At 44.2% G+C, this 27,774-nt stretch overlaps 1 protein-coding gene across 1 annotated transcript in view; it reads left to right on the top strand.

Moving 5' to 3' along the window:
- Window positions 1-26,379, top strand: part of NECTIN3 (nectin cell adhesion molecule 3) — a 95,067-nt gene extending 68,688 nt beyond the window's left edge. The window contains exons 8-10 of the mRNA XM_030548564.1: window positions 17,958-18,020; window positions 18,591-18,761; window positions 25,795-26,379. Of these exons, the coding sequence (XP_030404424.1) occupies window positions 17,958-18,020; window positions 18,591-18,761; window positions 25,795-25,908 (348 nt within the window). The 3' untranslated portion in view covers window positions 25,909-26,379. The remainder of the gene's footprint in view (window positions 1-17,957; window positions 18,021-18,590; window positions 18,762-25,794) is intronic.
- The last annotated feature ends 1,395 nt before the right edge of the window (window positions 26,380-27,774 follow it).

Here is a 27,774-nt window from a genome sequence, read left to right as displayed (position 1 = left end):
TTCTACAAGATATTCTGGTTTTGTTGGTCATCAGTTTTTCACCTAGGATTAAAATGTTTAGTTCAAAAAATTATTTTTCCTAATCTGTCATGGTTTTTCCCCTCCCCCCTTCCCTTTTTTTCTTTTTGGCAAAGAGGTTAAAATCATTATCAAGCCTGCATTTTCTCCCATACGTGTGAAATTATTAGAGGATCTAAAAACATGTAATATATATATGGTTCTCTTCATTATCTAGTTCCAGTATGCCAATACAAGTTGTTGATTAAGTGTATCAGGTCTTTCTGACTTCCAACTGCATGGATTTCCCTATGTATGCATATATATAGGTTGTCCTAAAATAAGACGTCACCACTTAAAATTTTCTTTTCAAACTGCTATAATTCATATGAACACAATCTGCAACAGTTCTACAATGTAAATTTCATTAATCCTATTTTACTTAATGACTAGATATTGAACGAATCTATATTTCTTCAAGATTCATGTACGTACTTGCATCTCTAAAAAAGTGAGACTGCTTCATAGTGCCTATTGTTCTATTGCTAGAGAGACAATAATCTGCTTTTGTTCATGACAGACTTATATAAACAGAGTGATGCTGTGCCATTCCAGGCCTGGGGTCTGATGGCTGACTTTGTATCTCTTAATTTCATCCATACCTTTTTGTGGAAGTCAGGCACTGAAGCTGATTATTACTGTTAAGATTACAATCATTTTTAAATCCTTGGCAGTTCTTTGTAAGCAGATATTTAACTTCAGTAAGAGCTCTCTTGGAATCCTTGCTTGCTTTTTAGGTTAGCACTTCCCCAGCATTCTCTTACATGGTTACTTTGTTTTTGTACCCTTACATAGCACAAAATATGGTAATACAGAGTATATTTACATTTATTCTCTTCCAAATGTGGTGAACCCTCCTTAACACAATATAGTCCTTCTCTGCCATCCTTGAAATTCTATTCCTGTTCATGCAGCTGCTCTTCTTCATGCCTTGCAGTCTTCCCCTTCTCCTTTCAGACACTTAATCTTCCCAGTGTTTATACAGGCACCATATGTGTCCCCACACATGGTCGTCGTCTTTGCACTTTGTCATGTAATCCTCCTTCCATTAATATTAGAGATCTTAAACTTGTAATAAAGCCTCATCCATATGATGTTACCATTTTTCCATTCCATAATCTGATACTGTATGAATTTCCTTTCCTTTCTCAAAATGTGGTGTTGATCCAGCTGGCCATATGTGATAGCCTTATTCATTTTCCAGCTGCCTTTGCATTACTCTGCCATTTTTCAGTAATGTTACCTGCTAGGTCGGGGTGGCCAACCTGAGCCTGAGAGGGAACCAAAATTTTTACCAATTTGCCAAAGAGCCACAGTAATACATCAGCAGCCCCCATATCAGTTCTCCCCCTCAGCACCTCCCTCTCCCATCACCTCCTACCCACCAGCAGCCCCACCAATCAACACCTCCCTCACCCTCCCCCACCTCCCGATCAGCTGTTTCATGGTATGCAGGAAGTTCTAGGGGAGAGAGGGAAGGAGCGAGGGCACTGCAGGCTGAGGGGAGGGGGCAGGAAGGGGTGGAGTGGGGGCAGGGCCTGTGGCAGAGCCAGAGGTTGAGCAGTGAGCACCCCCCAGCACATTGGAAAGTTGGCGCCTGTAGCTCCTTTCTCAAAGTTGGTGCCTATGCAAGGACCCCCATATTAACCTCTGAAGAGCCACATGTGGCTGTGGAGCCACGGGTTGGCCACCCCTGTGCTAGGTCATCTGGATGTACAGTAAACTTCCATGTCCTTGGTCAGAAAAATCCTTTTCCTTACTAACCTGCGGGATTGCACACTGAGCCATAATTACATTCCTTTTTCAGCACTGGCCACTTCAAAAACATTTCATGTGATCTCATCCCTTTACGTAGCCCATGATGTTTGATTCGGAAATAGCTTCTTTTTCTGTTTCTTGCCATCCTTTGCTGTGGTAACAACTGATCTACATTTCTCATGTAATTCTTCTATGTACTACAGATGTTAACACTGAACTTGGTGCCCCTACTTGGGAACATCATTATGGGTGGATTTGCTTTCTGTGAACTAGAAAATTGTTCATGTTCTGGATAACCTTTTACATGTTTCTATTTCCTACTGTAGCATAAGGTCTTCCCAGCATAATGCTTTTGATTTCAAATCCCAGTGGCTTCTCTCAATATGTACAGCCATAATTACAGAAATGCCTGTTGGAAACAATCTAAGACAAAGGCAATAATAGAAGAATGGTCATGACATTGCATACTGGTCACTTACAAAAGACATGATGTGCATTGGAGGAAAGATGAAGCATGTTTCTCATTGTATGGACTTAGGTTGAGGTATTGTTTACTGTAGCTGGAATGGCAAGTCAGGAATCTGTGAACAAGTCATTTGCTCAGAAGGTATGACAGGAGGTGAATGTCTCACTTCTACAGTGCTCCCAACTCTTAACACTCCAAAACCAGAGTTGGCAGCATTATTGACTCCCCGGTGGCAGTACTATGATCTGTTCGGGAGCACAAAAGGAATTCCTTCTGTCACAACCATTTAAATTACTGTTTCTTCTCCTGTAAATAGTATGCTGCCCCACCAAATGGTCAAATGCCTACTTCCTGGCAGGCTGTGATTCTCCTCTCAAAACAGCATTTTTTTTCTTTAACTCTTCCTCTGCATGCCTTGGGCGTTTTCTAATGCTCTTTTCTTTTTTCAAGCTCAGTCTCCCCCTGTGCTCTCTGCTGGCCCTGATTTCCTTGCTGCTTCATTCTCGGCAAGTTTTGTTCATTTCTCTTTTCCATTGTCAGTGACTGTGAGTTTGCTGTGTTGCTTCCTTGTCACATCATACTTCAGCTTTTTTGACCTACATTTTGTTACAGACAACTTATCCTTCTCCATGCACATGCAGTATGACCGATTTCTAGCTGGCATAAATTGATTTAGCCGCATTCATGTCAACAAAGCTTCACTGACTTACCCCAGATCAGAGATTGTCCTGTGTAGTTATTGAATGCCTGCTATTCTTCATGAACTCTGTATTCATGAACGTAGTCCTCTAAACTGTGAGATAAAAGTAGGCAGTAATCTTTACACAGGGCAGTTGGTTGGACAGAACTGTTAGTTTCCATCCTTCAGTTACGATGGTACAGATTGCATACTTTTCCTTTTGTGTTGAAAACGAGAAACTATAGCAGAGGGGTAGGCAACCTATGGCACGGGTACCAAAGTCAGCATGCCAGCTGATTTTCAGTGGCACTCACACTGCCCAGGTCCTGGCCACCAGTCCAGGGAGCTCTGCATTTTAATTTAATTTAATTTTAAATGAAGCTTCTTAAACATTTTAAAAGCCTTATTTACTTTACATACAACAATAGTTTAGTTATATATTATAGACTTACAGAAAGAGACCTTCCAACAAACGTTAAAATGTATTACCGGCACGCGAAACCTTAAATTAGAGTGAATAAATGAAGACTCGGCACACCACTTCTGAAAGGTTGCCGACCCCTGCTATAGCACCAGTAAAGGTCGATAACAGATGCTATAGAAGCACAATGCACTGTAAATAGATGCCATTAACCACCCATATACTTCTTTATATAGTAATAACTACTTGAATTTGCAGTTTCAGATTGTACTTTTCATTCAGAGATGTTCACAGATGCATGTGTAAAATGTTCAGATCATGGTAGATAATGGAGGATGGCATTTTTTTGGGATCAAATAAATTGAACTGTAGAAAGGGAAAGAGGGGTTGCTGGGTTGGGGTGCAGGGATACCTGAGGACAGGGACAGATGTTCTTGACTGAATGAGAGAGGCTAGGGGTCAGCCAAGGTCTGCATGGGGGAGGGTCCCTAACAATCCTCTCCCCTTCCAAAAAAACTCCTGTTCCATACTTGTCCCACCCATATCCAGTAACCCTCCAGGTTAAAACCTTCCCAGCAATTACTTCCCTCTCCCTCAGCTCCTCCATTACCCCAGACTCCCCCAAGCCTTTGCACTGCATCTAAGGGGTTCAAGAAATACGTTTCATTATTGTAGTTTAACTGAATTATTACTCAGTTCTGTATTAATATGCCTAGTAAGGAATCTATTTGTCAAAAAACGTTTCTTGAATTTTTGTTGTTGTCTATATTGTTACAGGCATACTTGCTGATGGGTATTTTGAATTAAATTACCAAAATAATTGAAACTAGTGTGATATTATGTGATTTTGCTAAATAAAATATGCAGACTTTTTTGGGGGCTGCAGAATTATCACTGGAGGAAGTTTTATAGCAATAATTCTTGTTGTTGGTCCCTAAGTGTGGGACTTCGTACTATTAAATGTCATCCCATTTCTTCTATTCCAGTTTTCAAGGTCATCCAGATCTTTTATGGCATTCTGGTCCTCCTTCATATTGGTAATACTGCCAACTTTGTGTCATCCACAAATTTTATTAGCACACTCCCACTATTTGTGTCAATGCCCTCCAGCCTGACCTGTCACCTTTCAGTATGACTCGTGGTAGTCTCCCCTTTAACCATTTCCTTATCCACTTTTGAATTCTCATATCAATCCCCATTTTCTCCAATTTAACTAATTTCCTATGTGGAAATTTCCAAATGCCTTACTGAAATCCAGGTAGAGTCGATCTAATGCATTTCCTTTGTCTAAAAAAAATGAGCTATATTCTCAGAGGGGAAATGGGTTGGTTTGAAACAATCTCTCTTGTAAAACATGTATTTTATTCCAATTGCTGTTCACCTCTATGTCCTTAACTGTTTTCTCTTTCAAAATTTGTTCCAAGACCCTTGCATACAATTGAGGTCAAATTTACAGGCCTCTACTTTCTTTTTCCCGTTCTTAAAGAGAATAACTGCATTAGCAATTCTCCATTCATAGGGTGAGACCCTGAGTTTATAGATTTATTAAAAATCCTTGCTATTGAGCTATTTCATGTGCCAGTTCCTTGAACATTCTTGGATGGAGATTATTCAGGTCCCTGGTTTAGTCCCATTAAAATGAGTTTGAGTTCCTCCTCAGGCGTGGTAATTTCTACTTCTTCTTCGAGTGATTGCTCACATCCATTCCAGGTAGGTGTGCGCGCCGCGCGTGCACGTTCGTCGGAAACTTTTTTACCCTAGCAACTCCAGAGGGCCGGCAGGTTGCCCCCTAGAGTGGCGCCGCCATGGCGCTCTATATATACCCCTGCCGGCCCGCCCGCTCCTCAGTTCCTTCTTACCGCCGTGTCGGTCGTTGGAACTGTGGAGCGCGGCTTAGCTGTCCTCCACGTCCCTAGCTCTCCTAGTTCTCTATCGTTTATCGTTCATCTCTAGTTCAACATTATAGTTGTTAATTAGTTTGTTAAGTAGATAGTTTAGTTAAATAGTTGTTAAGTAGTTCTTCGCCGGGGGCTTAGCCCTTCCCGGCACCCGGCGCCAGGCTCATGCCTGTTTCGCCGGGCTTCAAGCAGTGTGCGGCCTGCAAGAAGCCCATGCCTACCAGCGATCCCCACGAAGCGTGCCTGAAGTGCCTCGGGGAATCGCATAGATCCGACAAGTGCCGCATCTGTAAGGCTTTTAAGCCGAGGACAAAGAAGGAGAGGGATCAGAGGCTCCGAACTCTCCTAATGGAGGCGGCACTTGACCCGTCGGCTTCGCAGGCCATGGTATCGGCACCGGCACCGGATCGCTCCGGCACCGAGAAGACTCCTCGGCACCGACCATCTCCGGCACTGGAATCAGAGTCAAGGCCGTCGAAGTCTGATACTCCGGCCAGGCAGACCCGGCTTGAGCGCCCGGCCTCGACATCGGCCGCGGCGCCGCCGGCACCGTCAGCACCGTTGACTCCGGGCCCGGCGGGTCCGTTGAGTCCGGTGCCGCCGAGCTCCCCCATGAGATCTGGGGTTGAGGTAGTGGTCCCATCCACACCGGAGACCTTCGCCTCGGCTCGGGACCTTATTGCCCTGACTGAGCCCACTCGGCTGCCACCCCTGGTACCTCCGGTGCGGGTTGTGTCCAGAGGCAAGCCCATGATGTCGGCGCCGCCCAGAGACAGTCGTTCGCCATCCAGGTCCCGACGTCTTGGGCGCTCCAGATCCCGACGCCGCTCGCAGTCCCGGCACCGCTCCCCTCAGCGGTACCGGTCGCACTCGCGGCAACGGTCGGCATCGAGGCGGTCGCGGTCAGGCTCCAGTCGGCGACACCGGCACCGCGACTCCAGGAGCAGGTCCCGACGCTACTCGCCGCACCGGTCGACCTCCCGGCACCGAGCTGGTGGCAGGTCCCGGTCTCGGTCGACCTCCCGGCGCCGAGCTGGTGGTAGGTCCCGGTCGACCTCCCGGCACCGAGCTGGTGGCAGGTCCCGGTACCGAAGCGGCACCCGGTACCGATCAGGATCCCGGCACCGTGACAGATCCCGGTCCCGGCACCGATATGACTCCCGGCACCGGTCCCCGGCACCGAGACGATCCTCCGTGCCGGCCCGCGCAGACCCTTACCATCCGGGGTCGGCTCCACCGTGGCCCTCGAGACAGCCGTCCGTATCCTCCCAGACGGACAGCGGGTATGCGCTGGGCACCGACCGGCAGGCGGCGCTGTTCGGGGATCCGCCGCTGCAAGACCAAGGCCCACAACAGTGGGGATTCTGGACACCTTGGGCATACCATCAGGCCCAGGGCCCCCAGCAGCTCCCTGCTAGACCGGCGACTGCGGACCGTAGGGCCCCTGAAGCCTCCTTGTCTCGCCCCCCTCCCTCCCAGGAAGGGGAGGAAGGGTCCAAACAGCGGGACTCCGCTGTGGCTCCGGAGGCAGAGACGAGGGCTGAGGAAGACCCTCAGTTGGACACTCTCGTGCCTGGGGTCTCATCATCCTCCTCCCCGGATGAGGCGGTGGCGGGTACCTCCTCCAACAGTCCCCCCCCGCTGGATCTCAGGGCGCACCAGGACCTCCTCAGGCGATTGGCTCAAAATCTGAGTCTGCAGGCAGAGGAGGTCTCGGAGATAGAGGATCCAATTGTCACCATCCTCTCTTCTGATGCTCCCACCAGGGTCGCCCTGCCTTTCATACGGACCATCCAGGCCAACGCCAATACTATCTGGCAGTCCCCGGCCTCCATCCCTCCGACAGCGAAAGGAGTCGAGAGAAAGTACATGGCCCCTTCTAGGGGATACGAATATCTACATGTTCACCCGACTCCCGGTTCACTGGTGGTGCAATTGGTGAACGATAGGGAGCGTCACGGCCAGGAGGCTCCGGCCCCCAAGTCCAGAGAGGCCAGGCGGATGGACCTCCTTGGCCGTAAGGTGTATTCGGCTGGGGCGCTGCAGCTCAGGGTCTCTAACCAGCAGGCCCTGCTGAGCAGATACGCCTTTAACTCCTGGGTGGCAGTGGACAAATTTAAGGAGCTGCTGCCACAGGATGCTCGCCAAGAGTTTACGGCCATCTTGGACGAAGGCAAGAAGGTCGCACGCACGGCCTTACAAGCCTCCTTGGACGCTGCGGTCTCGGCTGCCCGTACCCTCGCGTCAGGAGTTACGATGCGTCGCATCTCCTGGCTGCAGGTTTCCGGCCTTCCGCCGGAGCTCCAGCACACTATACAGGACCTTCCTTTCGAAGGCCAGGGCCTGTTTTCCGATAAGACAGACCCCAGACTCAAGAGTCTAAAAGACAACAGGGTCATCATGCGGTCCCTCGGGATGCACACCCCCGTGACGCAGCGTAGACCCTTTAGGTCGCAACAACAGCAACAACGTAGGCCGTTTTCCCAGTTCCGCCAGCGGCAGGACCTTTACAGGCGCCGCGGCAGGAACGGCAGGCGCAGGCAGTCTGGGAACCAAGGGGGGCAGAACCAAGGCTCCTCAAAACCCCCGCCTGGTCCTAAGCCTTCATTTTGAAGGTGCGCCCGAGGGCGCGGTAACAGTTTCCCCTATGGATCCTTCCCCCCCCGTTTTCAAACCGCCTTTCGTTTTCCTCCCGGCGTGGTCCCAAATAACATCGGACCGCTGGGTCTTAAGCATGGTGCAGACGGGATACCGCCTGCAGTTTGTTTCGTTTCCCTCCTTCCCGCCCTCCTTCCTCGTCCCTCTTCAGGGACCCCTCTCACGAGCAATTCCTTCGGCAGGAGGTGCAGACGCTCCTCAGCAAAGGAGCTATAGAGGCGGTTCCGGAAAACGAGAAAGGCAAGGGGTTTTATTCCCGCTACTTTCTGATCCCCAAGGCCAAGGGGGGCCTCAGGCCTATCCTCGACCTGCGAGAACTCAACAAATACCTCGTGAAGTTGAAGTTCCGCATGGTATCCCTGGGGACCATTATTCCATCCCTGGATCCGGGAGACTGGTACGCCACCCTCGACATGCAGGACGCGTATTTCCACGTTGCCATTTGGCCGCGCCACAGACGCTTTCTCCGCTTCGTTGTGGGGGCTCTTCATTATCAGTTTGCAGTCCTCCCATTCGGCCTGTCCACGGCCCCGAGGGTGTTTACAAAATGCATGGCAGTTGTCGTGGCGCATCTTCGGCGCAACCGTGTCCACGTGTTCCCTTATCTGGACGACTGGTTGATTCGGGGCACGTCGGAACAGCAGGTCAACAGCCATGTCCGCATGATCACCGCCATATTTGCAAGTCTGGGCCTCTTGATAAACACAGACAAGTCCACTCTGAGGCCCACGCAGAAGGTGGAATTTATCGGGGCCGTCCTGGATGCCACTGTGGGCAGGGCCTCACTGCCTCTGCAACGGTTCCAGACCATGGCGGCGATCGTTCAACGTTTGCGGTCAGGCCCCATTGACGTCAGTGAGGACATGTCTAGCCCTGTTAGGCCACATGGCGGCGTGCACTTTGTTGACCGACTACGCTCGGCTCCACATGAGGCCCTCTCCAGCTGTGGCTTATCAGTCATTACAGGCCGGCAAGGCAACCTTAGACATGTTAGTCACAATCCCCAGAAGGTCTTAGATTCTCTCGGCTGGTGGTTAGACCAGTCCGTATTATGTGCGGGTCTTCCCTTTCACCCATCTCAGCCCTCGGTATCCCTGACAACGGAGGCCTCATATCTAGGCTGGGGGGGCCCACCTAGGGACCCTGCGGACACAGGGCCTGTGGTCCCAGGAGGAGGTGGGGCTCCACATCAACATGCGGGTAGTTGAGAGCGGTCCGCCTTGCTTGTCAAGCGTTTTGTCATCAGCTTCAGGTTCGTTGTGTCGCCGTGTTCACGGACAACACGACGACCATGTACTATATCAACAAGCAGGGAGCACCAGGTCCTCCTCCCTGTGGCCACGAGGCGATACGACCTCTGGGGACTTTTGCGTAGCCCACTCCATGCAGCCTCAGGGCTTCCTTCCTCCCTGGAGTACGGAACACTCTGGCAGATCGATTGAGCAGATCCTTCCTGTCACAAGCGAGTGGGTCCCCTTCGCCCGACGTCGCTCTCTCCATTTTCCGGAGGTGGGGTTATCCCCCGGGTGGACCTCTTCGCGTCCAAAGGGAACAGGAAGTGCCAAGCGTTCTGCTCCTTTCAGGGCAGGGAGCCGGGGTCCGATAGCGGATGCCGTCCTCATCCAGTGGGTCAACCCACCTGTACTATGCATTTCCCCCGTTCCCATCTGGTCCACAAGGTCCTCCTGAAGGTGCGCAGGGACAGGGCTCTCGTGATCATGGTGGCCCCGGCATGGCCCAGGCAGCACTGGTACACCATGCTGCTGGACTTGGCCATAGCCGACCCAGTTCCCCTGCCCCTTCATTCCGGACCTGATTACCCAGGACCACGGGACCCTCTGTCAACCCAGACCCTGCAGTCGCTGCAACCTAGCGGCGTGGCTCCTGCGGGGCTGACTGGTTCCGATCTGCGCTGCTCCACGCCTGTGAGAGAGGTGCTCTTGAGCAGCAGGAAACCGTCCACAAGAGCCACATATTCTGGCGAAATGGAAGCGCTTCTCCTGTTGGTGCGTAGAGAGAAATCTCCGCCCTATGGAAGTTTCGGTAACCGAAATCTTAGACTACTAAGTTTGGTCCCTCAAAGGCAAGGTCTGGCCTTATCGTCGGTTGCTAGTCCACCTAGCAGCTATCTCCACCTTTCACCCGGGTGGCGGACGGTTCGCGCCGTTTTTCTCACCCGACGGTTGTCGAGATTCCTTAAGGGCTGGAACGTTTATTCCCTAACGTCCGTCCCCCTGCTCCAACCTGGGATCTTAACCTGGTGTTGTCCCGGCTCATGGGGCCCCCCTTTGAGCCGTTAGCTACTTGCTCCCTTCTCTACCTCTCTTGGAAAACTGCCTTTCTAGTGGCTATCACCTCAGCTAGACGGGTGTCGGAGCTCCGAGCTCTTGTGGTAGACCCCCCATATACGGTCTTCCACAAGGACAAGGTGCAGCTGAGACCACACCCTGCTTTTCTGCCCAAGGTGGTCTCAGCCTTCCACGTCAACCAAGAGTTTTTCCTTCCGGTTTTTTTTCCCAAAACCTCACTCCTCAGGCAGGGAGCAGCAGCTCCACTCGCTGGATGTCCGTAGGGCTCTCGCGTTCTGCATAGAGAGGACTAAGCCCTTCCGAAAATCCCCCCAGCTTTCGTGGCGGTAGCAGATCGTATGAAAGGGCTTCCTATATCCTCCCAGAGGGTATCCTCTTGGGTTACGTCCTGTATCAGGACCTGTTATGACTTGGCCCATGTCCCTACGGGCCGTGTGACTGCGCATTCTACCAGGGCGCAGGCGTCGTCGCTAGCTTTCCTCGCCCGTGTGCCCATCCAGGAAATCTGTCGGCAGCGACCTGGTCATCGGTCCACACCTTTGCTTCCCACTACGCCCTGGTCCAGCAGTCGAGAGAGGATGCGGCCTTCGGAACTGCAGTGCTCCGTGCCGCGACTTCTCACTCCGACCCCACCGCCTAGGTATGCTTGGGAGTCACCTACCTGGAATGGATGTGAGCAATCACTCGAAGAAGAAAAGACGGTTACTCACCTTTGTAACTGTTGTTCTTCGAGATTGTTTGCTCACATCCATTCCACACCCGCCCTCCTTCCCCACTGTCGGAGTAGCCGGCAAGAAGGAACTGAGGAGCGTGCGGGCCGGCAGGGGTATATATAGAGCGCCATGGCGGCGCCACTCTAGGGGGCGACCTGCCGGCCCACTGGAGTTGCTAGGGTAAAAAAGTTTCCGACGAACGTGCACGCGCGGCGCGCACACCTACCTGGAATGGATGTGAGCAACACATCTCGAAGAACAACAGTTACAAAGGTGAGTAACCGTCTTTTCCATATCCTTGTTCCCATTAGCCACCCAGCCACTACCTCTGCACTCTTCATTTGCCTTATAAAAAACTGAGGCAAAGTATTTAAGTGTTTGGCCATGGCTAGATTATCTTTAATCTCTACCTCATCCTCAATGTTTAGTGGTTCCACTTCTTCCCTGGATTTTTTTTTTTTTAATTTATATGGCTATCGAACCTTTTACTATTGATTTTACTGTTCTTTGCAAGGTTCAACTCGGCTTGGCTTTTGGCAGTTCACTTTATCTCTACACTTTCTAAACGCCAAATGATAGCTTTCCTTGCTGATCCAGCCCATCTTCCATTCCTCACAGCCTTTCTGCTTTCTCTTGATAACTTGTTTGCTCATTCAGCTTGGTCTGCCACTTTTCCCTATGAATTTTTTCCCCTTGCTTGGGATGCAGTCTTTGGATAGTTTTTGCAACTTTGATTTAAAGTAATTCCAAGCCTCCTCCACATTCAGATCCTTGAGTTCTTCTGTCCTGTCCATTTCCCTAACTAATTCCCTTAATTTTTTACAGTTAACCTTTTTGAAATCAAGGACCCTAGTTCCAGATCTTTTCATTTATCCTTCCATTTAGTTTAAACTGAATTAACTCATGATGACCTGAACTAAGGTTGTCCCCTATGACCAGTTCTTCTATGAGATCCTCACGACTCACCAATAACACATCTAAAATGGCTTTCAGCTCTTGTTGGTTCAGTGCCTACTTGTGAAAAGCACATTTTCATTTTCATAAAGAGGTTTGTTTATGTCTTTGACTTTTTTTTAGCCAGCAGTATCACCAACAGCATGGTACTCAATAACATCACACTAGAGCGTGACTCAGCTGTGATGAAGAGGAAAGCAGTGTCTCTTACTGAATCCAGTATAGCTACTTCAGGTGTTTGCCTCCATGGAGATATTCCATTTTATCACTAACCAATCTGACCCTCTTTAGGGAGTGACCAGTGTCATCTGATATGATTTGCTGCATTATGTGAATATGGCTTTGCAGGTCTTTAAAAAATCGTCACCAGGGAAAACTACAGTATAAATGAGAATCATGGAAAAAATTCTCTAGCGGTTCCACCAAAGTCTGGTGTATTTGCCCATACACACACATCCCTCCCCCCATAACACACTTGGATTAGTATATTGTTCTCATCAAAAAAGAAAATACAATGTGTTTTCATATCCATCGAAATAAACCCATATATGTTAGTAATAAATAAGAAGAGACAGCTAGAGAAACTAATGCCAGGTAACTCTGAGTGGGGAAGTCAAAAAGATATTGATGCCTGTTCTTGTCACACACACTCCTTTATTCTCAAACCTTTCCTCAATTTCTGGCATCTTCCCCAAGAGGTGATACAGTTGCGACAGAGAAACCCTTACTGATTTTTATTTTCCATCTCAGTGAGTTAAATGCCAGCAGTCACTAAACCTGAGAGAGTTTGGCTACAAACGCATGAACTGCTGTCAGAAGTGTAAAACAAATTGATTGTGTAAAGTAGGGCTTCCCAGGGAGGGACAGTAGCATGAGGTAAGAGTTGCTCTCTTGTGAACAACTTTATCTCCTGTTGACCCTAAAATTGCACAGGGAAAAAATTCAAGGGTTTTTGTGAGCTTTATTGCTAATGCTCATTTAACAAACTATTCTTCTGACATTCTGCCTTAGTCAGATTTCAGCAATGCAAAAGCTTAGGTTCACTGGTTACTAGACAACATCTTGTTTGCTGTAGTCACTTAATGGAGGGAGAGAAGGAAGAAATGTATAAAACAACAAAAAAGATGAACTCATCAAAGATAAATTTCTCATAAATTAGGAAGGATGGTTCTGCTTGAAATTAAGCTTACTCCTCCCCAAACACACCATGTATAATCTGGCACTGGAATGTGGATTTCGATAAAACTCAAATCATGGATTCTTCAACTGTGGCCTGTCTAATTTTACTACTTAATAACAGGCTTCCTGACTCTGTTTGGAGGTCAGCAACAATGTCAGAATGGTCATCACCCAGAAGCAGCTGCTTGTGGGCTTTTCAAAAAGTACCATGATTAGCTCCTCTAATTTAGTGAAATAAGCAAGTTGTACTTCTTTGAACAAGTAGTCAAAATTTATGTATTGAGTTCTCATTAGTACATAGGTGCTGGCATGGTCCTGTATTAATTGTATTTTCTAAATGGATTTGTTTTTAAAGAGAAAAGAATGTACTTACTGAAATGGCACAATTAAGTTTTTCCACTGACAATTTTATACCACCCAACTGTGCAGTTTGTATGCATAGTACACGTTTACACAGAGGCAAAAATATTATATATATAATGTGCAGAGATCTCTATTATTCTCTCTTCTCCCATCCCCCGCCCACTATCCCTTCTACAGCATTGATTTAAAAGAAAAGATGGGGAGGACATTGAGAGTAGACTGACTGTCACATAGAACTTAGTTGTCCCTAAATGGGGTCCAGGTTCGCTCTTAAACCAATTAGGAGGGATGGCCCAGTGGTCAGATGTACTAGTTTAGGATGCTGGGAAACCCAGGTTCAATTCCTTGCTCTGCTACAGACTTTGCCACACCTCGCTCAGTTGTGGTTTGGTTTAGTTACTGGCTAACCTCACAGGTGCTGAGCGTATAAATAAATTAAAGATGATGAAGTACTCAGATACTAAAGTAGCTGGGGCTGTGTCAATATGTTGCATCTCTCCACAATCAATGATTTTATCTAAAAGGAGGGTATGTCTGTACTTTTTGCTGTGGGAGGGGTGGGAGTCCCAGCTTGAGAGACGTACCCTCATTAACTTGCTCAGCTAGCACACTAAAAGTAAAGGGTAGCCACGGTGGTGGTGGGGAGGGGGGTAGCTTCCCTGAGTACAGGCTTACCAAAGATACTAGGCATGTACTTGAGAGGCTTGACCCCAGGGCTACTGTGTCTACATTCTAATTTTAGTGTGCTAGGTTGATCAGACGTGTACCCAGAAGCCTCCTACTGCAAGACAAACCCAAGAGAGAAACCAACAGGACTCCACTGGCCATCACATACAGCCCCCAGCTAAAACCCCTCCAACGCATCATCAAGGATCTACAACCCATCCTGGACAATGATCCCACACTTTCACAGGCCTTGGGTGGCAGGCCAATCCTTGCCCACAGACAACCTGCCAACCTGAAACATATTCTCACCAGTAACTGCACACCACACCATAATAACTCTAGCTCAGGAACCAATCCATGCAACAAACCTCGATGCCAACTCTGCCCACATATCTACACCAGCGACACCATCACAGGACCTAACCAGATCAGCCACACCATCACTGGTTCATTCACCTGCACATCCACCAATGTAATATACGCCATCATATGCCAGCAATGCCCCTCTGCTATGTACATTGGCCAAACTGGACAGTCTCTACGGAAAAGGATAAATGGACACAAATCAGACATTAGGAATGGCAATATACAAAAACCTGTAGGAGAGCACTTCAACCTCCCTGGCCACACTATAGCAGACCTTAAGGTGGCCATCCTGCAGCAAAAAAACTTCAGGATCAGACTTCAAAGAGAAACTGCTGAGCTTCAGTTCATCTGCAAATTTGACACCATCAGCTCAGGATTGAACAAAGACTGTGAATGGCTTGCCAATTACAGAACCAGTTTCTCCTCTCTTGGTTTTCACACCTCAACTGCTAGAACAGGGCCTCATCTCCCCTGATTGAATTGACCTCGTTATCTCTAGCTTGCTTGCTAGCACACATATATATACCTGCCCCTGGATATTTCCATTACATGCATCTGAGGAAGTGGGTATTCACCCACGAAAGCTCATGCTCCAAAACGTCTGTTAGTCTATAAGGTGCCACAGGATTCTTTGCTGCTTTTACAGATCCAGACTAACACGGCTACCCTCTGATACTTGATAGGTTGATCAGAGCTATTCTGAGTATGTCTCCTCAAACTCAACATCACACTTCCTGCTCAAAGTGTAGATGTAGCATGAGACAAGCCTATGCCTGACTTCTCAAAACTCATGTTTCAAAGAGTTAGCTGAATAGATGAATTAGTCTATGAACATTGTTAGTGCTATGAAGTCTCTTTGGGCTAGAAGAATGCAAAGTGAAGCAGAGTGACTGACTCAGATGAACTGTAGTCACAGGACCTATAGAAGGTGAAAGGAAATGGAATAAAGTGAGCCAGCAGTGTGCTTTGGTGTTGCACAAAACAAATTAGAACACGTAATCCCCATCCTAAAAGAACTTGCTGTCCACATTTGGCAACGTTATTGAGACATAGAATGCACCACATGGCAGATTTATTACAGGAAAGCGCTGGGGTTTAATGCATTATTTCCTAACTTGATGGATTTCATGTGACTAAGCTGTCTTGAATATTTTTTTAATTGCATGGGAATGAGGTAAGCTGTTATAATGGCAAAAGTAGATATAGTACAGGATGGTGTCCCTTTATACAGCAATATGAATTTTTACTGTATAAATAAGGGGTGATGTTAATCTTAGGTTATGTAGCATAAAATAGTTACTTGGCAAGTGACCTGCAAAGGGCTATTTCAGTTTGAATTCAGAAAAAAGAGGGAATGAGACCTCATGCAAGTTACCACAGTGCAATGATTATCATAACTTAAATGACAGATGTTAATTGGATAAGAGAATTCCAGATAGAGTTTGGAAGGGAGGCATTTTTAAATACACAAGGTGAAACTTCAGTAACTGAGGGCCCAGTCTTAGCACTATAGTCAGTATGAATTTTGCCACAGGCTGAAATGGGAACAAAATGATTCCCCAACTAATGGTCTAACGCAGCAATCAATTGGATTTCTGTGTATTAACACAAGAACGTCATCCAACAGTGGTATGTTGACCAAGTAAGTTACCCCCATTTCTAGGAGAAAAACTACTCTTCCTACAGGCTATATCTTCTCAACATTTTGGGTTTCCAGCCAAAATATCACGATCTCTAACAAGTGATCGGGGGCTACCTTAGCAAATTTGAGTAACAAGCTGAAGAGAGTGCTCAAGAGCTAGTTTTTGCTAATATTAGTTGTAGGGATTGTATTTAGCCCAGGAACTGGTAGAAAACCAGGCACAGGGAACTTAAAATGGAAGACCTTAATATGATGGGGGAGGCTACACAAGAGGTCCAGTAAAGGGCCTGTGTTAGCCCCCCTGTGTGTTTCTCAGACATTTCCACCTGCGAGGACACCCATGGAATACTAGTAAGACGACTTCTTGCCCACCATCCCAGACAATCCTCGCAACACCTGGAAATCCATTGGTGTACTGTACAGAGATGTTAGATGCATTTATCTTAACACTCTTGGGTGCATCAGGCTGATAGTGAATAAAGGAGCTTTTACCAGTTCTAGTCTGTCTCCTTGGAAAAGAGATCAGTGTGATTAAGATTAGATGCTGTATTGCACAGAGAATTCTTAAGAATTAGTTTACACATCATCTGAGTTGTTCAAATAGGGTCTGTCTCAAGCTAAGGTGCTCGTCAGATGGAAGCAGTTGCAGTAATCCAGTAGTCTATTGTATATAGCGTGGGAATAGTGCTATCTTCCTATGAATAAGTTTTAAATGTCAGATCTTACACATGGATAAATGATTTCATGTACAGGATACTGGTTTACCAGCTACGATCTGCTGCTGGACTATATAACTTTATGTAATAGTAAACAAATGGGAAGATAAAGCATCACAGTGTGCCTTTACTTGAACTAGTATAGTTCTAATTTAAGCCTCATTGTATAATAGTAGTTGTAATATAGTTAGTAAGATTTAATAACTTCAATACAGTATGCTAGATAATAAATACCTGCCTAAACTCTTGTAAACCTCAGATGCGTTGTGCATGTTCAGTTCCTATTCTTGCTGTAGAGACTTTCTGTTTTACCTTTCTATTGTTTGTTCTTTACTCTTTCTTCCTCTGCTTGTCTTCATTGCTGTCTACTGTTGTCCTTTTCTTAAAACTCGGACGCTTTTGTGCTAGCTACTTGTTTAAAAAAAAAAAAGAAATTTTATTCTGTTAGCAGTGTTGTGCAAATTGATTTAATTAATAAGACTGTTTGGTCATTGGAATGCATTCAGCAATCTGAATTCACTAACTGAGCATGTGCCCTACTTGTGACAAACTTGTGAATAAAAACCAGCACACATGCAAAAAATATGTAAAACTAAAATAGTCTTCTGGGAGATGTTGACCATGGAAAATACTTTAAGTGCCGTAAAAGCATCTTGAGTAATTGAAAAACTGTTCAATATTGGGGTTTTAGTTTACAGATCACTGTTAAGTACCGTAACAATGTTGCTTTGTTAGGCTAGTAAACACAGTCACAAAGTAAATTGTTTATGTAGTGTACACTAAATAAAAATTTCAGAAGCACCAGATTGAGATGCGGGAGTTTTTAGAGCATCAGTGGAGAAGTGGGCTCAGGTACGCCACCCATGGAATGTATTAAGAATCCAAGTCAGTATTGGTGTAGAAAATAAGCACATGGGTGGAGTGTCATAGTACAGTTGAACTACTCCATTTGAATAAGCCTTGTCAACCTCCTTTTCCTCCTGAAAGATGCTCAGTTCAGACACTTGTCAAGGCAGAACGCTTCCTCTCATTTTATTGCCTTGAACAAAGCACGTGTCAAACCTTTCTCCAATATTGCAATGTAAACTTTCACTAACTTTTTTTCGCTGCAGAGAGAACGCTTCCCTTTGCAAAGCCAATACAGGGAGAGAGAAGCTGGAAATTTGCAGAACATAGTAAGTGATACGACTGTAGTGTTGCCTGAAGCCCTGAACCTTGATTAAAGAATCAGTTGACTGATCTTGGTTCTTACATAGGTTTTTAGCTAAATTTTCGACACACAGAGGTCCAGACTACTTGTCCATCCTATTCAGTAACAATTCGACAAGTAGAATTTCTGTCCATGTGGCATCTGAGTTTCAGACAGTACAAACTGAGATTTAATGGCTGGGAAATAAAAGACCAAAGCCAATACTTATATTCATGTTATTTTGTAGTTGGCTTAATATGTGTGCTTTTTCATCGTCTTATGTTAGTTTTCCATTAATAGGAAACTGATTTTAGTTGTAATATATCTAAGTTCTTGGAAGTAGATATTTTCCATGTCTCCTTTTTGTAATGTAAGTTATTTCATTGAATGACTAATGACTCAGGAACATGCATTAAACTATTATAAGGGGCTTATGGCAGAATAAAAGGTGAGTGCTGATGGTAGTAATTAGTCTTCACATGATGTGTTGTGGACGCAGTATTTGAAGTATGAAATTGTTGATGCTTTTAATGTGCGGAATTATTTGTATTTTTAGAAAGCGGTAAATGGCAGGCAACTTAATTACGAAGATGAAAATCCATTGGGCCAAGAAAATCTTCAGCAGATGTACCCAGTTCACAAGCAGATAAGTTACAAAGATTGGAGCAGCAAATACCATCAAAACCCAGGAACTGGAAGAATCTATATTAATCCTAGAGAACACTATGTATGATCTCTTTCCCCGCTGTGAATTTTTATACAGAATAAATTGGTGTTAACTTAAAATTTTGAAAAGTCTGCAAGCTTAACGCTTGTTGATTATAGGACAAGTACGTGTCCTCTTGTGTTTTAACAGTGTCTAAAAAAGTAGGTACAGAGCCAAGTAATACTCTTTTTTTTGTATGGGGTGAGAAATAGGTAGGCAGAAAAGATACACATTTCTAGAACAACTGTTGCATTTGTGGCTTTGATTGCTACTGAAAAAGTAAATCTGCATAGTGCTTATCTGTATCGTACTGTTAAAATTCCAATGTGTGTTGATAGTTGAAAGGATCCTTCAGAAGAAGACACTCATCTGTCTGTCTTTGTCTTTATCTCTCCAGATTTAAGTAATGCCAGCCCATTCATCTGTAATTCAAATGTGCGTAAAATGAATTTAGAATCTACTTCCCTAATTCTTTCTTAAGGATTTCTCTCTCCCTCTTCCCTCCTGCCCACCCCCCCAAGTCGATATGCTTAATAAATTACAATTTTATGTACAAAAAATGAGGTATGAACTGGAGGGAAAATGTACATCCTTTGTGTAAAGTGAGAAATTTTGTGTCTCTGGGGTTTTGTTTAATCTTTAAGACACTTTAAAAGCATCTCCACTGGTAAATAAATTGACTGAGATACCGACGGTACTTGACCACAGCTTCTAATTCCCTCCCCATTACTTCTATTCCCCATTCCAATAAACAGTCAGGTGCTGGTCTGTTACTGTGCTTTCTGGACCAATACTGCTCTGCCTACCCACATCATAACTGTTGGTTCAATTATTTTCTGCCACAAGTCTCAGGTCCCATGTTTGTTTGTTTTTTCTTCACTTAGCTGCCAGTTCACACCTCCCCAGACTCATTCTACTGAACCTAGCTGCTAGAATCAGATCATACCTGTTTCTTATCTGGTTTAAGCCATTCCCACAAGCTCCACATGTGCACCCCCATCTTGCCCACTCAGATACTTCCAGCCACCAAGACATAATTCTTGGTGGTCTGTCAATAAAGTAAACAGGAGCTGTGGGTGCTAGGTACAGAAGAAAAGCAATCTACCTGTTTGCTAGGGCAATGTCTACTCCATAGTTGGCTGACGCAATAAATTCCTTCTTGTGACAATACATAGAGCTTTTCCAATGGTAGCAATGAGGGTGGAGGGAAGAGCTTCACTTAGCTGCGAGCAAGTTTAATGATGTCTTCTAACCCTGATCAGAGCAGGTGGAAGCAATAGTGTTGTGAAATAGCTAGTGAATGTGAATGGCTTGCCAAAGCTAGTACACCGGACCCTCGCTAGAACGCATCTATATGGTGCAAATTCATGTATAACACGGTTGCGGCCATGGATCCAAAATTTAATTACTTTAATTGCGATTCATTTTAACGCAGTCCCCATATTAATGCAATACTGTGCAGGGATCCCAAATCCCACGTTCTAGCGAGGGTCTGGTGTAATAACACAGGTGAAACTTCCACTGTTACCAACACCAGTGCAAACTGTATGCAAATACAATTTGTGTTGAAAAGGCATAGTGTTCTTGATGAGTATAAATAATTTTCCTGTCAAAGAACCTGCACAGACAGGCCTGTGTGGTCAATTTGAGAATTTTTTTTATTAGTCTAATTTAACAGCCCAAAAAATGGGACATTGAGTACAGATGATTTTAAGACTTTAACTTGGATACTACACTAGAAAGGAGAGTGAGTATTCTAGAATACAAAGGAAATGTCTGAATAGACACTAGACAGTTTATTCTATAGCTGACTTTACTAGGACATTTGAAAAGAGTAAATGAAAATCCCACTGAGCATTTACTCACTCAAGCTAATTTTCATTCGACGTGTGTGTGCTCGTCTCAGACAAGGGCTTTATTGCTGTTTTTGTAGATAGTCAAAGATACTGAAGTATTTTGTAGCTGCTGTATTAGCAAATCATAAGTATGGCACAGAATCGTAGGCATGTATTGTGTCTGTCCCTAAAATTGTGACTAGTGAATCATCTACAACATGAGTTTTATAAGTAACGGACTAATTAGTGCTTAAATTAATGGCATGGTAATTTATTTTACTGTAGTATCTCCAGCCTTTCATAACATGAATGTTTAAATAGTGAAAGTTACATATTGGGTGGTAGTCAAAGCATGGTTCCCACTGTAAGGGTTTCTTCGTGCTTTGATCCATCAGTTTGAAAAAGGAGTTGCTGTCTTTATCACTCCTAGTATTCTCCAAACATAAATTTGTCAGTTTTCCCAGCTCAGCTACCACCACCTTAATGTTTTTTCTATTGGTACCGTTGAAACAACTTGCATAGCAATGCAGCTGAATATACAGGGCTTAAATTCTGAGATGATTTCCCAGCGCGCGTGTGCGCGCACACATCCATCCATCCATTCAAGGCTTCAGCTGCAGGGCACTGCGTCTTGGGGCTTTAGCACTGAGGAGAGATGGGGGCACCAGGGCTCATCTCTGGTGGTCTCTGGCTGCATTTAAGCCTTGAGAATGTAGCTACTGGGAATTGGTAGACTGAAATTTCATTGTCAATGCAGCAAAATGAAAGCTGAGATTTAATCAGACTTTTCATGCTGCATTTCACTGTGATCAGAGTGAAAAGTCTCTCCAAAAAATAAAGATTTCCAGTGTGTTTGTCCATAACCCGTTAACTTTTCATCTTTTGTTCTAGTAAAATTTGATTCCATGACACAATCTCATACAAAGGTGGCAGAAGAGGGTGGCAAGATTGGTTCCAAGTACTGAAGGGGGATTTTCATTTTGCAGTTCTTGTGTATTGCCTGTCAGAGATGGAAGTAGGGAGACTGTCTCTGGCTTCCAGCATTGTTGTAAGGGGCCTGAAGTACAGGCATTTTGTGTTTGAACACCAGTTTATAATATGTCCATGTATACTATGTGCGATGCACTGTGGCAATTGGAAAAATAGGGAAGAGGAACAGTGGGAAAACCTGAGAAAGCAGCAGTTCTGCTACCATTGCATAGATGCGGAATACATGTGGCAGTTAGAGAAGTGGAGAGAAGACAGAGCATCTGTCAGTTGACAAAATACCCACTCTTGCTTGTTTCTCTGCAATGACCCCAGTGCTTTTGCTCGGCCTTACATGATGGCAGATGAAGCAGCTTGGCTTGTTGCTTCATTTCTCACTGATCAATACTTCTCAGTTCGCGAGGGCCCAGGAGATAGTAGAACAAGGAAGAAATGAGCAAGCATAAACTTGACCGGCAGAGAATGTCTTAACCACTGTTAGTTCTAGGAACATAAAAGGATGTTTGTGACTTTGTATCTGTTTCCCCTTCAACCATCTTTAAAAGGTCAGAATAAAAATAATTTGCATTTACTAAGCACTCTTGTGATATAGATCTCAAAGCTAGTGAGTGAGGAAAATAAGTGGCTGGGTACTTACTGATGACTTCATCCTGATGCAAGAGGAAATGCATGGGGTTTTTTTGTGGCTTTTTTGTATTGTATTAAATACAGTTACACAACAAAGGAGGAGCCCATTTATTCGTTTTTCTCACTGTGTAATCTGGCATTTGAATTGGTGATCTTGATAGCAAGCTGAGCTGCTCGTTCCACAATTACCTTGTGGTTCTTGGAGGAAACATTGTGAGCAATCTGTGCACAATAAGACTTGTTACTCATCATTAGCACCTCAAGTTCTTCGACGTTGCGGACCAGAAACTTTTTTAATCCTGTGGGCAGCATGTTTCGTCTTTCTATTGCTACCATAACCAATGTTGGGCATCAAGATTTGGTCCTTGAACCTCCTGTGAGCTCTGTTATCAATAGCTCTTGGTTTACACCAGTTGCACTTGATCTTGACATAACGATCTGACTGATGGTGGATGAACTTCTTGATTCTCTTCTTGATGATCTTAGGTTATGGGTAGCACTTAGGAACTTAAGTAAAGGATCAGGATACCCGTGTGCCAGGCATTGTACTAACAATGAAGAGAGAACAGTTCCTGTCACAGATTGCTCACAGTGCTACTTGTCGGAGAATACAACAGATGGATGAAACTGACTAGTGTGTGTGGGAGTGGGGAAGATAAGAGGATAATGCAACAATAGAACAAATAGTTTGGAAGAAAAGCAGAAGTCACAGCTCATCACTTGCCCAATAGAGAGGCAAGGGGGGCAATAGGTTTGAGTGGTAGCCGTGGTTAGTCTGTATCAGCAAAACAACAAGGAGGCCTTGTAGCACTTTAGCGACTAACAAATCTATTTGTGCATAAGCTTTCTTGGGCTAAAACCCCTTCATCAGATGCATGGAGTGGCAAATACAGTAGGGAGGTATAAAATACACAGCATATGAAATGATGGAAGTTGCCTTACCAAGGTGGGGGTCAATGCTAACAAGCCAATTCATTTAAGTTGGAAGTAGGCAATTCTCAACAGTTGACAAGGAGTGGAAATAATTTTCGAAGTGTTAAGGAGGCCAGTGTAAACAGGGTGGCCCATTTCAAATAGTTGACAAAAGGTGTGAGTGGTTAGCAGGGAAAATTAGTTTTTTGTAAAAGGAGGAGTACTTGTGATACCTAGAGACTGACAACATTGATTTAGTTTCTGTAGTGACCCATCGACTCCCAGTCTCTCTTCAGGCCTAATTTATGGTGTCCAGTTTGTAAATTAATTCCAGTCCTGCAGTTTCTTGTTGGGAGTCTGTTTTGAAGTTTTTTTTGTTAAACTGCCACTTTTAAATCTGTTGTTGAGTGACCAGACAGATAGAAGTGCTCTCCTACTGGTTTTTGAATGTTATAATCCTGAGTCAGATTTGTGTCTGTTTTTATTCTTTTGCGTAGAGACTGTCTGGTTGACCAGTGTACATGGCAGAGGGACATTGCTTGCACGTGGTGACATATATCACATTGGTAGATGTGCAGGTGAATACTGAGGGATAACTACCTTAAACAGTAGTACGGCTCATATGCAATAACATTATATGGGGAACTATATGAATTGGTAAAGAGTCAGTTGATTCTCTGTGATCCTCCCAGATCAAGCCCAACAATCCTCCTAAAGTTGTCAGAGCTGCCTCTAATAAGGGATTTTTCACTTGACTGTATTTGAGTAGGGAATGTCCTAAAATAAGCATTGATGAATCTCGTTGCATCTGGACAGTACAGCCAACTCTACCTGCTCACTTGTTTCTGCATCTCAACTTGATGGCATCCAGGAAGTCTCCTGTATCTGCGTAATTTAGAAGTTATTAACCAGTAAGCAGGAGTGCATGGACCTGTGTAGTTGATCTCATCTCAAAGTTCATTTTACTACCCTAGTCTCCTTCTCAGACAGCTTTAGTTCCTGATAATCCTATTTTGGAAGCTACCAACTGCTTGGCACCAGAAACATTCAAGTAATGTGTTAATTGATGTCTGAAGTTTTGAGTGGAGGCATTGACTAATGAATCCACGGAAGCAGGGTGGGGAAATGCAGATACACATTTGCCTTTGGTTTAAACAAAATATATTCTGTTCATTGAACAGCATTGTTACACTGAACTTCTTGTTGGCAGCTGTAGCACAGTGCCCTACTAAGCATCAAATCATAGACTGGTCCATGCTTTGTTCTGGGGAGAGGTGACACTTTACTTTAATCTTTCTACTAACTACCCTATTCTCCAGTAAAATGTTTCCATCATAGTTCTGGATTCTATATAACAATTTAATGTGTAGGTACCTCGGAGATGTCTATTAAACAGTCCTCTAACAATCACTCCCTGTGAGACAAGTATCAGTCATCTTTCCCACCAATCCCCACCATATCTCTACAATGCACTTGAATGCCAATCGGGTAGCATCACACAAGGGATAACTCTATATTTGGTAGGAGTTGTGTACATACAAGGATTGAATCAGAGATTGTTACTGGCCCAGAAAGTAGTGGGTCTGAGAATGGTGGTTTCCAATCAAGTCCTTCTTGCTTTTCCCCTGTCACTGCACTTAAGAACCAGCCTATCTCAATACAACACAATCTGTAAACTGAATTTTGTTTTCATACTGTGGGTCATGTAATACAGGGAGAGTTTAGTGGTTCTGTCATGTCATTTGACTGTGGCAACTTTCCATATAATTCATAATTGCATAACATCACCATACCAGGGCAGCAATTGCTTATGTGGAAAAGTAATACTAAAATCTTGTTTGTTCTATTTTCTTAATCAACTTGAAAGCTGGATGTAACCCAGAGGAGCCAGAACCATGTGTCCAGCAACCGTAAGCAGACCACCAACACTCCGTAGGCCACAAGTTGGGAACCTTTGCTGTGAAGCATTCAGTGGGTTCATGCTAATAGCAAACTTTTTTTATTCTAAATTTCCTTTTTATGTAAAATAAAAAAAGATCTTGGCTGGAAAATCTCCATGGCTGGAAGTTTTCAAGTGCTAAATGTTAAAGATCCTTTCTGTTTTAAGTACATGACAAAGCACCAAAAGAACAATGAATTTTCACGTGCAACAGATGAAGTACAATGGCTATGAATATTTTTTTAAAGCATTCATTTTATCCACTTCATTATTGGTTAGAAAAACAAGTTTGAATGTATAGTATAGCAAGTTTCAAAGCTGTTGCTATATTTGCCATGTTGACTGAACCAAACCGCTTCAGTAGTAAACAGTAATGTGTAGCTGAATACATGTAGTAATTTTTTTACCCTAAACCAGGGGTAGGAAACCTATGGCACGCGTAACAAAGGCAGCACACGAGCTGATTTTCAGTGGCACTCAGACTGCCAGGGTCCTGGCCACTGGTCTGGGGGGCTCTGCATTTGAATTTAATTTTAAATGAAGCTTCTTAAACATTTTAAAAGCCTTATTTACTTTACATACAACAGTAGTTTAGTTATATATTATAGACTTATAGAAAGAGACCTTCTAAAAATTTTAACATGTATTACCGGCACGCAAAACCTTAAATTAAAGTGAATAAATGAAGTTTCTGCACACCACTTCTGACAGGTTGCCAATCTCTGCCCTAAACCTTTTTCATTTTGCTTTACAGTATTCAGAAAACAATCCTTTACCCTTGGAGTCTTCTGATGTGGGTTCATCTTTGAAGTTCTTTGATTTCAGTTTTGGAAGTAAGAAATCGAGGGTTCTTTCAGGGAGATTTTAACCAACAAGGCTGCATTTCTATGTTAGCTTTTACCATTAAATTGCATGATGTTCCGTTGTTACTCTGGTTCATAGAAATGCAAATATGTCTCTGAAAAATATTAGAGTTAAAGTAGGTTGCTCAATGTACATGGACATACAATTGCAAATAACTTGTAATGCAAATTGTGTATTACTGTGGAGTTTACAAGTATAATGAGTAGGCAGGTACATTATTAAGGATTCACCTGTACCAAGCAAAAAGGATTGTCAGTAATGCTGCAGTGAGGCTTAGAATGGTGAGTTGTGAAATGTTGCCTATGTTATATTATGTGAGTATTAGCACACAACTCAAATGTGGTGGGAGGGCATGGAGGAGAAATTCAGAATACCTGGAGAGAACAGAAAAAAAGTGTGTATGTATTGTTTTGAGATCACAAATAAAAAGGACAACAACTTAGTCTAGAATTCAAACAATCCTAAGCTGTAAGAGTGCTTTTTTTTAAGTGTACGTAATAGACTTGTTTTGAATAAAAATATACAGAACAAAGGTTTATCTTATACTTCACTGTATGGCAAATCTAATAATTGGCAGAGTTTTTATATTTTACAAGGAGGTAGTGCCTTAATTCAACAATCCCTAAACATGTGCAAATAGGAGAAAACAAAGGTTTGCTATAATTTCATCAAGGATGGTTGCTCATTGATATGACCCCACTTTCCTATACTCACATACTTATGCTAGCTTAAATTCCCCCTCCCCTCCAAAAAAGGTAATTCATGATTTCATGGTGCCTAATCTGAGATGTCTTCAAGGGGGCTTGAGTCTGATAGCAGGCACTCAGCACTTATTGAAAATCCTGCCCCTTTAAGGCTTCTTAAACTGGGCCCCCAAAATAACAAGCACATTTTGCAGAAATGTGTTTAACTTTCATATAATTAAATCAAACATCTTCATGACAAATTCCTTAGTTTAACATCTACAGCTGACTAACCAGGCTTAGTAAATGAAAGTGATCCACCTCTTTTAGATATAGTGAATAGGAAAGCCAGAGAGAGAGGATTAGGAGCTCAAGTAAAGGGAGAAACATCCTCCAGGAGTCAGTCACACATGGTCATATAAGGAGTGCAACTGGCTGCATTAACCATATTTAGCAGGTTGGCTACCTGAGGAAAGCATGCTAGGAAAGGTGCCTATAAAAATGAATCTGATGTTAGGTAAAATCTGGGCCCCACTGAATCCAGGAGAGTTTTGCTAGGCGACAGTTGGGCCACATTTTCACCTCTGGGGAACTGAAGCAACACAGCTGCCTGACAGCCTTGTCACTCTTAATGTAAGAAAAATGATATTCAGCTCTCTGAGCACCATGGGTTTGGTTTTAAAACACCCTGTTTTCATAGGTAACAGATTCTTTCTTTTTTTCATTTTGAGATGGTGGGATAGTTGACCACATTTAGTTGTGCTCAGCTATGATGTTAAGTGGATACAATACGTTTGAATTCATTTTTGATGCAAACTGCCTGGACTTGTAATGGACCACAGCATCATCATTAGGTCAGACAAATGCAGTAATGGCATGGCATGACTGAAATTGTATAACCTGGATAGTGCCTTCTAGCTGAAGAACACTAAATATGTAGCAGACATCAATGAACTGAACTTCATTACATCACTTTGAAATAGGTAGCTAGTGATTATCCATATTTTACAGATGGAGAAAGACAGACGTAAGTGATTCGGTAAAGGTCAAAAAAAGGTCAGGTCAGTGGCAGAGCTCAGAACAAAACCAAGATCATCTGACAGTTTACCAATGTGTGAAATTCAAGTAATTTATCATTTGAATGCTGCTTCTTATGCGGTGAATGGCCAAAGTATTAAATGTACTGC

Source organism: Gopherus evgoodei, chromosome 1, assembly GCF_007399415.2.
Source record: "Gopherus evgoodei ecotype Sinaloan lineage chromosome 1, rGopEvg1_v1.p, whole genome shotgun sequence".
In the NCBI taxonomy this organism is placed as follows: Eukaryota; Metazoa; Chordata; order Testudines; family Testudinidae; genus Gopherus; species Gopherus evgoodei.
The sequence above is the reverse complement of the archived record's forward strand: the minus strand, read 5'-3'. Positions and strand labels throughout refer to the sequence as shown.